The 16,807-nt window shown below is 54.6% G+C and overlaps 6 protein-coding genes across 6 annotated transcripts; all 6 read left to right on the top strand.

The window, feature by feature from the left end:
* Nucleotides 1-6: 6 nt before the first annotated feature.
* Nucleotides 7-1,215, top strand: LOC138370443 (trichohyalin-like). The gene is made up of 4 exons (XM_069334809.1): nt 7-18; nt 227-385; nt 546-795; nt 974-1,215. Exons 1-4 carry the CDS (start codon nt 7-9, stop codon nt 1,213-1,215), a joined length of 663 nt encoding a protein of 220 aa, XP_069190910.1.
* A 1,000-nt stretch (nt 1,216-2,215) lies between these two features.
* Nucleotides 2,216-3,310, top strand: LOC138370442 (trichohyalin-like). Its single transcript, XM_069334808.1, has 3 exons — nt 2,216-2,275; nt 2,502-2,751; nt 3,123-3,310. The coding sequence occupies exons 1-3, from the start codon at nt 2,216-2,218 to the stop codon at nt 3,308-3,310; spliced, it is 498 nt and encodes a 165-aa protein (XP_069190909.1).
* Nucleotides 3,311-4,419: 1,109 nt separating this feature from the next.
* On the top strand, nt 4,420-6,038 carry LOC138370441 (trichohyalin-like). The gene is made up of 5 exons (XM_069334806.1): nt 4,420-4,467; nt 4,608-4,806; nt 5,033-5,310; nt 5,350-5,528; nt 5,762-6,038. Exons 1-5 carry the CDS (start codon nt 4,420-4,422, stop codon nt 6,036-6,038), a joined length of 981 nt encoding a protein of 326 aa, XP_069190907.1.
* Nucleotides 6,039-7,849: 1,811 nt separating this feature from the next.
* LOC138370440 (trichohyalin-like) lies at nt 7,850-9,385 on the top strand. Its single transcript, XM_069334805.1, has 4 exons — nt 7,850-8,083; nt 8,290-8,446; nt 8,485-8,759; nt 9,110-9,385. The coding sequence occupies exons 1-4, from the start codon at nt 7,850-7,852 to the stop codon at nt 9,383-9,385; spliced, it is 942 nt and encodes a 313-aa protein (XP_069190906.1).
* Nucleotides 9,386-9,445: 60 nt separating this feature from the next.
* LOC138370439 (trichohyalin-like) lies at nt 9,446-11,746 on the top strand. The gene is made up of 8 exons (XM_069334804.1): nt 9,446-9,553; nt 9,614-9,790; nt 9,829-10,127; nt 10,267-10,418; nt 10,479-10,688; nt 10,722-10,969; nt 11,182-11,301; nt 11,504-11,746. The coding sequence occupies exons 1-8, from the start codon at nt 9,446-9,448 to the stop codon at nt 11,744-11,746; spliced, it is 1,557 nt and encodes a 518-aa protein (XP_069190905.1).
* Nucleotides 11,747-12,029: 283 nt separating this feature from the next.
* Nucleotides 12,030-14,793, top strand: LOC138370437 (trichohyalin-like). Its single transcript, XM_069334803.1, has 6 exons — nt 12,030-12,203; nt 12,356-12,755; nt 13,032-13,570; nt 14,038-14,166; nt 14,287-14,458; nt 14,492-14,793. Exons 1-6 carry the CDS (start codon nt 12,030-12,032, stop codon nt 14,791-14,793), a joined length of 1,716 nt encoding a protein of 571 aa, XP_069190904.1.
* The last annotated feature ends 2,014 nt before the right edge of the window (nt 14,794-16,807 follow it).

Below are 16,807 nucleotides of genomic sequence, written 5' to 3'. Positions count from 1 at the left end.
ACCCAGATGGAGCGGGAGGTACGTGAAGCACAGCTGCAGCGGGGTACGTGGAGCAAGTCTGCAGCTGGAAGGACTTGAAGCAAGGCTGCAGCGGGAGGAGCGTGAAGAACTGTTCCAGCAGGAGGAACGTGTAGAGCGCCTGCAGCAGGAGGAACGTGGACCACAGCTGAAGCAGGAGGAACATGAGACTCAGCTGCAGTAGGAAGAACGGGAAGTACTGCTGCAGCTGGAGGAACGTGAAGCAAAGCTGCAGCGGGAGGAACGTGAAGCACAGCTGCAGCAGGAAGAACGGGAAGTACTGCTGCAGCTGGAGGAACGTGAAGCAAGGCTGCAGCGGGAGGAACATGAGACACAGCTGCAACGGGAGGAACGTAAAAGCAAGGCTGCAAAAGGAGGAACATGAGAAACAACAGCAGCTATAGGAACGTGAAGCACAGCTCCAGCAGGAGGAACATGAGACACAGCTGCAGCAGGAGGAGCGTGAAGCACAGATGCAGCGGGAGAAACGTGAACCACAGCTGTAGCAGGAGGAACGTGAGACACAGCTGCAGCAGGAGGAATATGAAGCACAGCTGCCGCGAGAGGAACGTGAAGAGAGGCTGAAGCGGGAGGAAAATGAGACCCAGATGGACCGGGAGGAACGTGAAGCACAGCTGCAGCGGGACGAACGTGAAGCAAGGCTGCAGCTGGAAGTACGTGAAGCAAGGCTGCAGCGGGAGGAACGTGAAGAACTGTTGCAGCAGGAGGAACATGAGACACAACTGCAGCGGGAGGAACGTGAAGCACAGCTGCAACGTTAGGAACGCTAAGCACAGCTGCAACGGGAGGAACGTGAAGCACCGCTGCAACGGGAGACGCGTGAAGCACAGCTGCAGCGGGAGGAACCTGAGAGACAGGTGCAGCTGAAAAAACGTGAAGCATAGCTGCACGCGGGAAGAATGTGAAGCACATCTGCAGCGGTAGGAACGTGAAGCACAGCTGCAACGAGAGGAACGTGAAGCACAGCTGCAGCGGGAGGAACGTGAAGCACAGCTGCAGCTGGAGGAACGTGAAGAGCGTCTGAAGCGGGAGGAACATCAGGCACAACTACAGCGGGAGGAACGTGAAGCACAGCTGCAGCGGGAGGAACGTGAAGCAAGGCTGCAGCAAGAGGAACATGAGACACAGCTGCAACGGGAGGAACGTGAAAGCACAGCTGCAGCAGGAGAAACGTGAAGCACAGCTGCAGCGGGAGGAACGTGAGAGACAGGTGCAGCTGGAAAAACGTGAAGCATAGCTGCAGCGGGAAGAATTTGAAGCACATCTGCAGCGGGAAGAATGTGAAGCACATTTGCAGCGGGAGGAACGTGAAGCACAGCTGCAACGAGAGGAACGTGAAGCACAGCTGCTTCGGGAAGAACGTGAAGCACAGCTGCAGCGAGAGGAACATGAACGTGAAGCACAGCTGCAGCGAGAGGAGCGTGAAGCACAGCTGCATCATAGGAACGTGAAGCACAGCTGCAGCGGGAGGAACGTGAAGCACAGATGCAGCAGGAGGAACGTGAAGCACAGCTGCAGCTGGAGGAACGTGAGACACAGCTGCAGCGGGAGGAACGTGTTGCACAATTGCAGCTGGAGGAACGTGAAGCACAGCTGCAGCTGGAGGAAAGTGAAGCACAACTGCAGCTGGAGGAAAGTGAAGCACAGCCGCAGCTGGAGGAACGTGATAGACAGCTGCAGCTGGAGGAACGTGAGACACAGCTGCAGCGGGAGGAACGTGTAGCACAATTGCAGCTGGAGGAACGTGAAGCACAGCTGCAGCTGGAGGAACGTGAAGCACAGCTGCAGCGGGACGAACGTGAAGCAAGGCTGCAGCTGGAAGGACCTGAAGCAAGGCTGCAGCGGGAGGAACGTGAAGAACTGTTGCAGCAGGAGGAACATGAGACACAACTGCAGAGGGAGGAACGTGAAGCACAGCTGCAACGTTAGGAACGTTAAGCACAGCTGCAACGGGAGGAACGTGAAGCACCGCTGCAACGGGAGACGCGTGAAGCACAGCTGCAGCGGGAGGAACGTGAGAGACAGGTGCAGCTGGAAAAACGTGAAGCATAGCTGCAGCGGGAAGAATGCGAAGCACATCTGCAGCAGGAGGAACGTGAAGACCAGCTGCAACGAAAGGAACGTGAAGCACAGCTACAGCTGGAGGAACGTGAAGCATAGCTGCAGCGAGAGGAACATGAACGTGAAACACAGCTGCAGCGAGAGGAGCGTGAAGCACAGCTGCAGCGAGAGGAGCGTGAAGCACAGCTGCATCAGAGGAACGTGAATCACAGCTGCAGCTGGAGTAACGTGAAGCACAGCTCCAGCAGGAGGAACGTGAAACTCATTGGCAGCATTTAAAACGTGAAGCACAGCTGCAGCGGGAGGAAAGTGAGACACAGCTGCAGCAGGAGGAACGTGAAGCACAGATGCAGCGGGAGAAACGTGAACCACAGCTGTAGCAGGAGGAACGTGAGACACAGCTGCAGCAGGAGGAACGTGAAGCACAGCTGCCGCGAGAGGAACGTGAAGAGAGGCTGAAGCGGGAGGAAAATGAGACCCAGGTGGACCGAGAGGAACGTGAAGCACAGCTGCAGCGGGACGAACGTGAAGCAAGGCTGCAGCTGGAAAGACGTGAAGCAAGGCTGCAGCGGGAGGAACGTGAAGAACTGTTGCAGCAGGAGGAACATGAGACACAACTGCAGCGGGAGGAACGTGAAGCACAGCTGCAACGTTAGGAACGTTAAGCACAGCTGCAACGGGAGGAACGTGAAGCACCGCTGCAACGGGAGACGCGTGAAGCACAGCTGCAGCGGGAGGAACCTGAGAGACAGGTGCAGCTGGAAAAAACGTGAAGCATAGCTGCAGCGGGAAGAATGTGAAGCACATCTGCAGCGGGAGAACGTGAAGCACAGCTGCAACGAGAGGAACGTGAAGCACAGCTGCAACGAGAGGAACGTGAAGCTCAGCTGCAGCGAGAGGAACATGAACGTGAAGCACAGCTGCAGCGAGAGGAGCGTGAAGCACAGCTGCAGCGAGAGGAGCGTGAAGCACAGCTGCATCAGAGGAACGTGAATCACAGCTGCAGCGGGAGTAACGTGAAGCACAGCTGCAGCTGGAGGAACGTGAAACTCATTGGCAGCAGGTAAAACGTGAAGCACAGCTGCAGCGGGAGGAACGTGAGACACAGCTGCAGCGGGAGGAACGTGAAACACAGCTGCAGCGGGAGGAACGTGAAGAGCGTCTGAAGCGGGAGGACCGTCAGACACAGCTGCAGCGGGAGGAACGTTAAGCACAGCTGCAGCAGGAGGAACGTGAAGCACCGCTGCAACGGGAGACGCGTGAAGCACAACTGCAACGGGAGGAGAGTGAATCACACAAGCTGCAGCGGGAGAAACGCGAAGAGCGTCTGCAGCATGAGGAACATGAGACACAGCTGCAGGGGAAGGAATGTGAAGCATAGCTGCAGCGGGGGTCAAGTGAAGTATAACTGCAGGGCGAGGAATGTGAAGCACTGCTGCAGCGGGAGGAACGTGAGACACAGCTGCAGCGGGAGGAACGTGATGCACTGCTGCATCTGGGGGAACGTGAAGCACAGTTACAGCGGAAGGAACATAAATTACAGCTGCAGCGGGAGGAATGTGAACGTGAAGCACAGCTGCATACGGAAGGAACGTGAAGCACAGATGCAGCAGAAGGAACGTGAAGCACAGCTGCAACTGGAGGAACGTGAGACACAGCTGCATCGGGTGGAACGGGAAACTCATTGGCAGCAGGTAGAACGTGAAGCACAGCTGAAGCGGGAGGAACGTGAGACACGGCTGCAGCGGGAGGAACGTGAAGCACAGCTGCAGCTGGAGGAACGTGAAGAGCGTCTGAAGCGGAAGGAACATCAGGCACAACAACAGCGGGAGGAACGTGAAGCACAGCTGCAGCGGGAAGAACGTGAAGCACAGAAGAAGCAGGAGGAACGTGAACGTGAAGCACAGCGGGAGCGGGAGGAACGTGAAGCAAAGCTGCAACGGGAGGAACGTAAAGCACCGCTGCAACGGGAGACGCGTGAAGCACAGCTGCAGCGGGAGGACCGTGAGACACAGATGAAGCGGGAGGAACGTGAAGAATCGCTGCAGCGGGAAGAATGTGAAGCACAGCTGCAGCGGGAGTAACGTGAAGCACAGCTGCAGGAGGTGGAAAGTGAACGGGAAATACAGCTGCAGCGGGAGAAACGTCGAGCACAGCTGGACCACAAGTAATGTCAAGCAAGGCTGTAGCAGGAGGAAAACCAGACACAGCTGCAACAGGAGGAACGTTAAAGCACAGCTGCAACGGGAGAAACGTGAAGCACAGGTGCAGCAGGAGAAACGTGAAGAACAGCTTCAGGGGGAGTAACGTGACACACAGATGCAGCGGGAGGAACGTGAAGCAAAGCTGCAGCAGGAGGAACGTGAAGCAAGGCTGCAGTGGGAGGAACATGAGACAGCTGCAGCGGGAGGAACGTGAAAGCACAGCTGCAGAGGGAGAAACTTGAAGCACAGCTGCAGCGGGAGGAACGTGATAGACAGGTGCAGCTGGAAAAACGTGAAGAGTAGCTCCAGCGGGAAGAATGTGAAGCACATCTGCCGTGGGAGGAACGTGAAGCACAGCTGCAGCGAGAGGAACGTGAACCACAGCTGCAGCAGGAGGAACGAGAGACACAGCTGCCGCGGGAGGAACGTGAAGAGAGGCTGAAGCGGAAGGAACGTGAAGAGAGGTTGAAGCGGGAGGAACGTGAAGCACAGCTGCAGCGGGGTACGTGAAGCAAGGCTGCAGCTGGAAGGACGTGAAGCAAGGCTGCAGCGGGAGGAACGTGAATAACTGTTGCAGCAGGAGGAACGTGTAGAGCGCCTGCAGCAGGAGGAACGTGAAGCACAGCTGCAGCAGGAGGAACATGAGACACAACTGTAGCGGGAGGAACGTGAAGCACAGCTGCAACGTTAGGAACGTTAAGCACAGCTGCAACGGGACGAACGTGAAGCAACGCTGCAACGGGAAGAATGTGAAGCACAGCTGCAGCGGGAGGAACGTGAAGCACAGTTGCAGGACGTGGAACGTGAACGTGGAACACAGCTGCAGTGGGAGGAACGTGAAGCAAGGCTGCAGCAGGAGGAAAATGAGACACAGCTGCAGCGGAAGGAACGTGAAGCACAACTTCAGTGGGAGGAGTGTGAATCACACAAGCTGCAGCGGGAGGACCGCGAAGAGCGTCTGCAGCATGAGGAACATGAGACACAGCTGCAGCGGATGGAATGTGAAGCATAGCTGCAGTGGGGGTCAAGTGAAGTATAACTGCAGGGCGAGGAATGTGAAGCACTGCTGCAGCGGGAGAAACGTGAGACACAGCTGCAGCGGGAGGAACGTGATGCACTGCTGCATCTATTGGAACGTGAAGCACAGTTGCAGCTGGAGGAACATAAATTACAGCTGCACCGGGAGGAATGTGAACGTGAAGCACAGCTGCATACGGGAGGAACGTGAAGCACAGATGCAGCAGGAGGAACGTTAAGCACAGCTGCAGCTGGAGGAACGTGAGACACAGCTGCAGCGGGAGGAACGTGTAGCACAATTGCAGCTGGAGGAACGTGAATCACAGCTGCAGCTGGAGGAACGTGAAGCACAGCTGCAACTGGAGTAACGTGATAGACAGCTGCAGGTGGAGGAACGTGAGACATAGCTGCAGCGGGAGGAACGTGTAGCACAATTGCAGCGGGTGGAACGTGAAGCACAGCTGCAGCTGGAGGAACGTTGAAGCAAAGCTGCAGCAGGAGGAGCGTGAAGCACAGCTGCCGCGGGAGGAACGTGAAGAGAGGCTGAAGCAGGAGGAAAATGAGACCCAGATGGACCGGGAGGAACGTGAAGCAAGGCGGCAGCTGGAAGGACGTGAAGCAAGGCTGCAGCGGGAAGAACGTGAAGAACTGTTGCAGCAGGAGGAACATGAGACACAACTGAAGCGGGAGGAACGTGAAGCACAGCTGCAACGTTAGGAACGTTAAGCACAGCTGCAACGGGAGGAACGTGAAGCACCGCTGCACCGGGAGGAACGTGAGACACAGATGCACCGGGAGGAACGTGAAGCATCGCTGAAGCGGGAAGAATGTGAAGCACAGCTGCAGCGGGAGAAACGTGAAGCACAGCTGCAGCGGGGGGAACGTGAGAGACAGGTGCAGCTGGAAAAACGTAAAGCATAGCTGCAGCGGGAAGAATGTGAAGCACATCTGCAGCGGGAGGAACGTGAAGCACAGCTGCAACGAGAGGAACGTGAAGCACAGCTGCAGCTGGAGGAACGTGAAGCACAGCTGAAGCGAGAGGAACATGAACATGAAGCACAGCTGCAGCGAGAGGAGCGTGAAGCACAGCTGCTGCGAGAGGAGCGTGAAGCACAGCTGCATCAGAGGAACTTGAATCACAGCTGCAGCGGGAGTAACGAGAAGCACAGCTGCAGCAGGAGGAACGTGAAGCTCATTGGCAGCAGGTAAAACGTGAAGCACAGCTGCAGCGGGAGGAACGTGAGACACAGCTGCAGCGGGATGAACGTGAAGCACAGCTGCAGCGGGAGGAACGTGAAGAGCGTCTGAAGCGTGAGGAACGTCAGGCACAGCTGCAGCGGGAGGAACGTGAAGCACAGCTGCAGCGGGAGGAACGTGAAGCACCGCTGCAACGGGAGACGCGTGAAGCACAACTGCAGTGGGAGGACCGTGAGACACAGTTGAAGCGGGAGGAACGTGAAGAATTGCTGCAGCGGGAAGAATGTGAAGCACACCTGTAGCGGGAGGAACGTGAAGCACAGCTGCCGGAGGTGGAACGTGAACGGGAAATACAGCTGCAGAGGGAAGAACGTCAAGCACAGCTGGAGCAGAAGGCATATCAAGCAAGGCTGTAGCAGGAGGAAAATCAGACACAGCTGCAACGGGAGGAACGTGAAAGCACAGCTGCAACGGGAGAAACGTGAAGCACAGGTGCAGCAGGAGAAACGTGAAGAACAGCTTCAGGGGGAGGAACGTGAGACACAGATTTAGCGGGAGGAACGTGAAGCACAGCTGCAGGAGGTGGAACGTGAACGGGAAATACAGCTGCAGCGGGAGGAATGTCAAGCACAGCTTGAGCAGAAAGAATGTCAAGGCTGTAGGAATGTTAAGGCTGTAGGAATGTCCTGATGAAGGAATGTCAAGCAAAACCGCAGCGGGTGAAACGTGAAGCATAGCTGGCGCGGAAGGAACGTAAAGGACAGCAGAAGCGGGAGGAATGTTAATGTGAAGCACAGCTGCAGCGGAAAGAACATGAAGCACAGCTGCAGCGGAAAGAACATGAAGCACAGCTGCAGTGAGAGGAACGTGAAACACACGTCCAGCAGGAGGAACGTGAAGCACATCTGCATCGGGAGGAACGTGAAGCACAGCTGCATCGGGAGGAACGTGAAGCACAACTGCAGCGGGAGGACCGTGAAGCACAGCTGCAGCGGGAGAAACGTGATGTACAGCTGCAGTGGGAGGAATGTGAATCACAGTTGCAGTGAGAGAAACGTGAAGCACAGCTGCAGCAGGAGGAACGTGAAGCACAGCTGCAGCGAGCGGGACGTGAAGCAAAGTTGCAGCGGGAGGAACGTTAAGCCCTGCTGCAGCGGGGGAACGTGAGACACAGCTGAGTGGTAGGAACGTGAAACACAGCTGCAGCAGCCAGAACGTGAACGTGAAGCACAGATGCAGCGGGAGGAACACGAGACACTGCAGCAGTGGGAGGAACGTGGAAGCACAGCGGCAGTGGGAGAAAAGTGAAGCACAGCTGCAGCGGTAGGAACATGCGACATAGCTGCAGCGGGAGGAACGTGAATGTGAAACACCGCTGCAGCGGGAGGAACGTGAAGCATAGCTGCAGCGAGATGAACGTGAAGCACAACTGCAGCGGGAGGAATGTGAAGCACAGCTGCAGTAGGAGGAACGTGAAGCAGAGCTTCAGCGGGAGGAACGTGAACGTGAAGGACAAATGCAGCGGGAGGAACGTGAACGTGAAGCTCAGCTGCAGTAGGAGGAACGTGAGACACAGCTGCAGCGGGAAGAACGAGATGCAAAGCTGCAGCAGGAGGAATGTGAAGAGCGGCAGCAGTGAGAGAAACGTGAAGCACAGGCGCAGCGGGAGAAACGTGAAGCACAGCTACAGCGGGAGGAACGTCAAGACAGCTTGCAGCAGCAGGAACTTGAGATATAGCTGCAGCGGGATGAACGTGAAGCACAACTGCAGCGGAAGGAACGTAAAGCCCAGCTGCAGCCGGAGGAACGGGAAGTACAGGTTCAGCGGGTGGAACTTGAAGCACAGCTTCAGCTGGAGAAATCTAAAATACAGCTGCAGCGGGAGAAATGTGAACGTGAAGCACAACTGCAGCGGGAGGAACGTGAACGTGAAGCACAGCTGCAGCGGGTGGAACATGAAGCACAGCGCAGGTGGAGGAACCTGAAGCACTGCTGCAGCGGGAGGAACTTGAAGCACTGCTGCAGCAAGAGGAACGTGAACGTGAAGCACAGCTGCAGCGGGAGGAACGTGAAGCACAGCTACAGCGGGTGGAACTTGAAGCACAGCTTCAGCTGGAGAAATCTAAAATACAGCTGCAGCGGGAGAAATGTGAACGTGAAGCACAACTGCAGCGGGAGGAACGTGAACGTGAAGCACAGCTGCAGCGGGTGGAACATGAAGCACAGCGCAGGTGGAGAAACGTGAAGCACAGCTGCAGTGGGAGCAAATTGAGACACACCTGCACCGGGAGAAACGAGAAGAACAGCTGCAGCGACAGAAACGTGAAGTAAAGCTGCAGCGGGAGGAACGTGAGACACAGCTGCAGCAGGAGAAATGTTAGACACAGCTAAAGCGGGAGGAACGTAAAGCACAGCAGCAGCGGGAGAAACGTGAAGCACAGCTGCAGTGGGAGAAAAGTGAAGCACAGCTGCATGCGGAGGAATATGAAGCACAGTTGCAGCTAGAGAAACGTGAAGCACTGCTGCAGCTGGAGGAATATGAAGCACAGCTGCAGCTGGAGAAACGTGAATCTCTGTTGCAGCGGGAATAGCATGAGACACAGCTGCAGCGGGAGGAACATGACACGCAGCTGCAGCAGGCGGAACGTGAAGAACAGCTGCATCGGGAGGAACATGAGACACTGCTGAAGCGGGAGGAACGTGAAGCACAGCTGCAGCGGGACGAACGTGAAGCAAAGCTGCAGCTGGAAGGACGTGAAGCAAGGCTGCAGCAGGAAGAACGTGAAGAACTGTGGCAGCAGGAGGAATATGAGACACAACTGCAGATGGAGGAACGTGAAGCACAGCTGCAACGTTCGGAACGTTAAGCACAGCTGCAACGGGAGGAACGTGAAGTACCGCTGCACCGGGAGGAACGTGAGACACAGATGCACCGGGAGGAACGTGAAGCATCGCTGAAGCGGGAAGAATGTGAAGCACAGCTGCAGCGGGAGAAACGTGAAGCACAGCTGCAGCGGGAGGAACGTGAGAGACAGGTGCAGCTGGAAAAACGTAAAGCATAGCTGCATCGGGAAGAATGTGAAGCACATCTGCAGCGGGAGGAACGTGAAGCACATCTGCAACGAGAGGAACGTGAAGCACAGCTGCAGCTGGAGGAACGTGAAGCACAGCTGAAGCGAGAGGAACATGAACGTGAAGCACAGCTGCAGCGAGAGGAGCGTGAAGCACAGCTGCTGCGAGAGGAGCGTGAAGCACAGCTGCATCAGAGGAACGTGAATCACAGCTGCAGCGGGAGTAACGTGAAGCACAGCTGCAGCAGGAGGAACGTGAAGCTCATTGGCAGCAGGTAAAACGTGAAGCACAGCTGCAGCGGGCGGAACGTGAGACACAGCTGCAGCGGGAGGAACGTGAAGCACAGCTGCAGCGGGAGGAACGTGAAGAGCGTCTGAAGCGTGAGGAACGTGAAGCACAGCTGCAGCGGGAGGAACGTGAAGCACCGCTGCAACGAGAGACGCGTGAAGCACAACTGCAGTGGGAGGACCGTGAGACACAGTTGAAGCGGGGGGAACGTGAAGAATCGCTGCAGCGGGAAGAATGTGAAGCACACCTGTAGCGGGAGGAACGTGAAGCACAGCTGCAGGAGGTGGAACGTGAACGAGAAATACAGCTGCAGAGGGAAGAACGTCAAGCACAGCTGGAGCAGAAGGCATGTCAAGCTAGGCTGTAGCAGGAGGAAAATCAGACACAGCTGCAACGGGAGGAACGTGAAAGCACAGCTGCAACGGGAGAAACGTGAAGCTCAGGTGCAGCAGGAGAAACGTGAAGAACAGCTTCAGGGGGAGGAACGTGAGACACAGATGCAGCGGGAGGAACGTGAAGCACAGCTGCAGCAGGGGGAACGTGAAGGAAGGCTGCAGCGGGAGGAATATGAGACACAGTTGAAGCGGTAGGAACGTGAAGAATCGCTGCAGCGGGAAGAATGTGAAGCACAACTGCAGCGGGAGGAACGTCAGGCACAGCTGCAGCGGGAGGAACGTGTAGCACAGCTGCAGCGGGAGGAACGTGAAGCACCGCTGCAACGTGAGACGCGTGAAGCACAGCTGCAGCGAGAGGACCGTGAGACACAGATGAAGCGGGAGGAACGTGAAGAATCGCTGCAGCGGGAAGAATGTGAAGCACAGCTGCAGCGGGAGTAACGTGAAGCACAGCTGCAGGAGGTGGAACGTGAACGGGAAATACAGCTGCAACGGGAGAAACGTGAAGCACAGGTGCAGCAGGAGAAACGTGAAGAACAGCTTCAGGGGGAGGAACGTGAGACACAGATTCAGCGGGAGGAACGTGAAGCACAGCTGCAGGAGGTGGAACGTGAACGGGAAATACAGCTGCAGCGGGAGGAATGTCAAGCACAGCTTGAGCAGAAAGAATGTCAAGGCTGTAGGAATGTTAAGGCTGTAGGAATGTCCTGATGAAGGAATGTCAAGCAAAACCGCAGCGGGTGAAACGTGAAGCATAGCTGGCGCGGAAGGAACGTAAAGGACAGCAGAAGCGGGAGGAATGTTAATGTGAAGCACAGCTGCAGCGGAAAGAACATGAAGCACAGCTGCAGCGGAAAGAACATGAAGCACAGCTGCAGTGAGAGGAACGTGAAACACACGTCCAGCAGGAGGAACGTGAAGCACATCTGCATCGGGAGGAACGTGAAGCACAGCTGCATCGGGAGGAACGTGAAGCACAACTGCAGCGGGAGGACCGTGAAGCACAGCTGCAGCGGGAGAAACGTGATGTACAGCTGCAGTGGGAGGAATGTGAATCACAGCTGCAGTGAGAGAAACGTGAAGCACAGCTGCAGCAGGAGGAACGTGAAGCACAGCTGCAGCGAGCGGGACGTGAAGCAAAGTTGCAGCGGGAGGAACGTTAAGCCCTGCTGCAGCGGGGGAACGTGAGACACAGCTGAGTGGTAGGAACGTGAAACACACGTCCAGCAGGAGGAACGTGAAGCACAGCTGCATCGGGAGGACCGTGAAGCACAGCTGCATCGGGAGGAACGTGAAGCACAGCTGCATCGGGAGGACCGTGAAGCACAGCTGCATCGGGAGGAACGTGGAGCACAGCTGCATCGGGAGGAACGTGAAGCACAGCTGCATCGGGAGGACCGTGAAGCACAGATGCAGCGTGAGAAACGTGAAGTACAGCTGCAGTGGGAGGAATGTGAATCACAGCTGCAGTGAGAGGAACGTGAAGCACAGCTGCAGCAGAAGGAACGTGAAGCACAGCTGCAGCGAGCGGGACGTGAAGCAAAGTTGCAGCGGGAGGCACGTTAAGCCCTGCTGCAGCGGGGGAACGTGAGACACAGCTGCAGTGGTTGGAACGTGAAACATAGCTGCAGCAGCCAGAACGTGAACGTGAAGCACAGATGCAGCGGGAGGAACACGAGACACTGCTGCAGCGAGAGGAACGTGGAAGCACAGCGGCAGTGGGAGAAAAGTGAAGCACAGCTGCAGCGGGAGGAACATGCGAAATAGCTGCAGCGGGAGGAACGTGAATGTGAAACACCGCTGCAGCGGGAGGAACGTGAAGCATAGCTGCAGCGAGATGAACGTGAAGCAGAGCTTCAGCGGGAGGAACGTGAACGTGAAGCACACATGCAGCGGGAGGAACGAGATGCAAAGCTGCAGCAGGAGGAATGTAAAGAGCGGCTGCAGTGAGAGAAACGTGAAGCACAGGCGCAGCGGGAGAAACGTGAAACACAGCTACAGCGGGAGGAACGTGAAGACAGCTTGCAGCAGCAGGAACTTGAGATATAGCTGCAGCGGGATGAACGTGAAACACAACTGCAGCGGAAGGAACGTAAAGCCCAGCTGCAGCCGGAGGAACGGGAAGTACAGGTTCAGCGGGTGGAACTTGAAGCACTGCTGCAGCGGGAGGAACTTGAAGCACTGCTGCAGCAAGAGGAACGTGAACGTGAAGCACAGCTGCAGCGGGAGGAACGTGAACGTGAAGGACAGCTACAGCGGGTGGAACTTGAAGCACAGCTTCAGCTGGAGAAATCTAAAATACAGCTGCAGCGACAGAAACGTGAAGTAAAGCTGCAGCGGGAGGAACGTGAGACACAGCTGCAGCAGGAGAAAAGTGAAGCACAGTTGCAGCTGGAGGAATATGAAGCACAGTTGCAGCTAGAGAAACGTGAAGCACTGATGCAGCTGGAGGAATATGAAACACAGCTGCTGCTGGAGAAACGTAAATCTCTGCTGCAGCGGGAATAGCATGAGACACAGCTGCAGCGGGAGGAACATGACACGCAGCTGCAGCAGGCGGAACGTGAAGAACAGCTGCATCGGGAGGAACATGAGACACTGCTGAAGCGGGAGGAACGTGAATCACAGCTGCAGTGGGAGAAAAGTGAAGCACAGCTGCAGCGGGAGGAATATGAAGCACAGCTGCAGCTGGAGAAACGTTAAGCACTGCTGCAGCGGGAGGAACGTGAGACACAGCTGTAGTGGAAGGAACGTGAAGCACAACTCCAGCTGGAGGAACATGAGACACAGCTGCAGCAGAAGGATCGTGAAGCACAGCTGCAGCGGGAGGAACGTGAAGCACAGCTGCAGCGGGAGGAACGTGAAGCACATCTGCAGCGGATAAAACGTGAAGCACTGCTTCAACTGATGGAACGTGAAACACAACTACAGCGGGAAGAACGTGAAGCACATTTACAGCGGGAGAAATGTGAAGCACAGCTGCAGCTGGAGGATCGTGAAGCACAGCTGCAGCAGGAGGAACGTAAAGAGCGGCTGCAGCGGGAGGAACGTGAAGCACAGTTGCAGCGGAAGAAACGTGAAGCACAGCTGCAGCGAGAGAAACGTGACACACAACTGAAGCAGGAGGAACATGAAGCACAGTGGGTCGGGAGGAACGTGAACGTGAAGCACAGCTGCCACAGAAGGAACGTAAAGGACAGCTTCAGCGAGAAGAACGTGAAGAGCGGCTGCAGCTTGAGGAACTTGAATCACAGCTGCAGCTGGAGGAACATGAGACACCGCTGCAGCGGGAGGAACGTGAATCACAGCTGCAGTTGGAGGAACATGAAGCACGTTGCAGTGGGAGTAACGTGAGACACAGCTGTAGCGGGAGGAACGAGAAGATCCGCTGCAGCGACAGAAACGTGAAGTACAGCTGCAGCGGGAGGAACGTGAGATACAGCAGCAGCGGGAGTTAAGTTAGACATAGCTGCAGCGGGAGGAACGTAAAGCACAGTAGCAGCGGGAGAAATGTGAAGCACAGCCGCAGCAGGAGGAACGTGAGACAGCAGCAGGGGGAGGAACGTGAAGCACACCTGCAGCAGGAGGAAGGTAAAGAGCGGCTGCAGCGGGAGGAACATGAGACACAGCTGCAGTAGAAGGAACGAGAAGAACAGCTGCAGCGGCAGAAACGTGAAGCACAGCTGCAGCGGGAGGAACGTGAAGAGCGCCTGCAGCAGGAAGAGCATGAGACACAGCTGCAGCGAGAGGAATGTGAAGCATAGCTGAAGCGGGAGGAATGTGAAGCACAGCTGCAGCGCGAGGAACGTGAAGAGCGCCTGCAGCGGGAAGAGCATGAGACACAGCTGCAGCGAGAGGAATGTGAAGCACAGCTGCAGCGGGAGGAACATGAAGTACAGCTGCAGCGGGAGGAACATGAAGCACAACTACAACTGGAGAAACTTGAAGCACTGCTGCAGCGGGAGGAACGTGAAACACAGCTGTAGTGTGAGGAACGTGAAACACATCTGCAGCGGGTGAAACGTGAAGCACTGCTTCAGCTGGAGGAACATGAAACACAGCTGCAGCGTGAGGAACGTGAAGCACAGCTGCAGCGGGAGAAAAGTAAAGCACAGCTGCAGCGTAAGGAACTTGAAGCACAGCTGCAGCTGGAGAAACGTGAAGCACTGCTGCAGCGGGAGGAACGTGAGACACAGCTGTAGTGGGTGGAACGTGAAGCACAGCTGCAGCTGGAGGAACATGAGGCACAGCTGCAGCGGGAGGAACGTGATGCACACCTGCAGTGGGAGGAACGTGAAGCACAGCTGCAGCGGGAGGAACGTGAAGCACATCTGCAGCGGGTGAAACGTAATGCACTGCTTCAGCTGGAGGAACGTGAAACACAGCTGCAGCGGGAGGAACGTGAAGCATATCTGCAGTGGGAGAAACGTGAAGCACAGCTGCAGCTGGAGGAACATGAAGCACAGCTGCAGCGTGAGGAACGTGAACGTGAAGCACAGCATCAGCTATGGGGAAATTAAGAATGGGTATGGACCTGGCGGGGCATACCACTCAAATAGCAAGCCCAGGTAAGCCTTCGAGAGCCTGCGAGGAAGCCTCCATATAGCAACTCAGGTACGAGCTATGGTACAGGCAGCTCGGCCAGGGAGTACGCGGCTGTGAGTTCTACGACGACCCTGGTTTGCAGCAGTCGAGTACATCGTATTCCCTGAGGTCGTGAGCCAATACCCTCGTGTAGCATGTCTCTCTCCGTGTCCTAGAAATGTGTACGTCACTCAAGCAATTCTGAACGCTGTAAAACAGCTTATTCCCTCCTCCTCTCCTCATAAATCGAATAGATACTCTAGTGTTAATCTCAAGTACTCTATCATACACACTGTAAATTTAATTCCATTCTCATTATTTCAATCATTGCGTTTCTCTGACATCGAAGAATGATCCTCTTAACCTCGTTTTGTATCAACTCTAGTTTTTAATTCTGCCTTGCCCTGCGTAAGACAAAATGGACGCTACGTAGTCTATCAGGGACTGAATGAATAGATCTGTCCACAAGATAGATACCCCTACACCTTTCCCAGAAAATGCTGGCGTCATTAGAGGATGCAGTCAGGCTTTTCACAAGATGCTGATAGGATTTATTTCAGCCTTTTTACTCTCACATGTGTATCCAACATGCATGCCCAAATACTTGTACTCCTGAGCATGGCTCAGTTCCTTACCATTTAGAGTAAGTGTTATATTTCTTCGTTTCCTATACTCATATTTGGTTTTGTCTGCGTTTATAACTAAGCCTAACTTGTGACTGGTTGTGCCAAGTATTTTAAGAGCAGTTTAAACTTTGTTACCAGCAGTGCCTTGTATAAGAAGGTCATCAGCATTTATGATCGTCGTGATTCCTAGAGGATACGTTTCTAATGCTAATCTGTGCATTAATACATTGAATAAGATGGGACCTAAAACTCTCCCTTAGGGGATACCGAACTGAAACCTTGTTTCCTCAGACATGTACCCTTGATAGTAGACATGACTTTTTCTCCTTGTAGATAATCTCGTATCCAGTGTAGCAATCTCCATGTTATTCCCATATTGGCTAATTCGATTACTTCTCCTTTGGCTTTGTAAAATGTCCCTTTTTATATCAACAAAATCTCTACAATTGTCATCCACATTAGACAAACACTTTGAGACAGTCCGCAATACTTTTGCCCTTGATAAAACAAAAGAGGATATTGGACATGTATCGCCTATAAGGTTGAGTAGCCTATATAACAAAATTCTTTCATTCATTTAACAAAAGCCACAGGTTGTTAAGGATGTAACACGGGGGAGAGGGGGGGTATCGGCTCTGATCTACTCTGAAATCACCCTTCACCCCTACCCGTATCTTATTTTCTTCTCTTCTACCGAGAGACCCCAAAGCTACTCTAAGCCGAATCCCACGCCACTTGGTCTTAGCCGTTTTGACCGGCTAAGATTCAACAGCCTCACGACATGGTACTAGACTCCCAGCAAACTCTAGAATCTCCTTCTGCTGCCACCACCAGACCATTAACAAGGAGCGTCAAAACCGGGGTCTGGACCGATTAAGCACTCAGTAAACCTTGGGACTTGATCCCCAGTTATTTGGAATAGGAGGGAAGAATCTATGTTAAGTGTGGGAAATTATAGCAAACAAAGAGATAACTGAACTCTTACACTTTGCTGGGCTTGCGGCCCAACTAAACTCAGACTCGTGGAGACCACGTGCCAAGGACAATGAGAGCAGGAAAACATAGAAATAATGAAATGTAAATTACAACTAATTGGTTTATTTAATGAAAATCTAAACAAAATCTAAATAAAAGCACTCCCTATAGTTAACACTCCCTAGAGGCATATGAACTATTTTCCTATACAAAACTATAGCAGACTCTACCTTTTACTGCAACCAGCTAGATGTATTACTGATCGTGGGTGGAGATGGAGGACCTCTCCCAGTTGTTGACCGGTCCACACTGAATCTCGCCCTCCTCACCACGAGGCTTGGAGGGTATT

The sequence above is a fragment of the Procambarus clarkii genome, chromosome 32 (genome assembly GCF_040958095.1).
Source record: "Procambarus clarkii isolate CNS0578487 chromosome 32, FALCON_Pclarkii_2.0, whole genome shotgun sequence".
Classification (NCBI taxonomy): Eukaryota; Metazoa; Arthropoda; class Malacostraca; order Decapoda; family Cambaridae; genus Procambarus; species Procambarus clarkii.
Note: the sequence above shows the minus strand (reverse complement) of the source record. Positions and strands in the feature narration are given on the sequence as shown.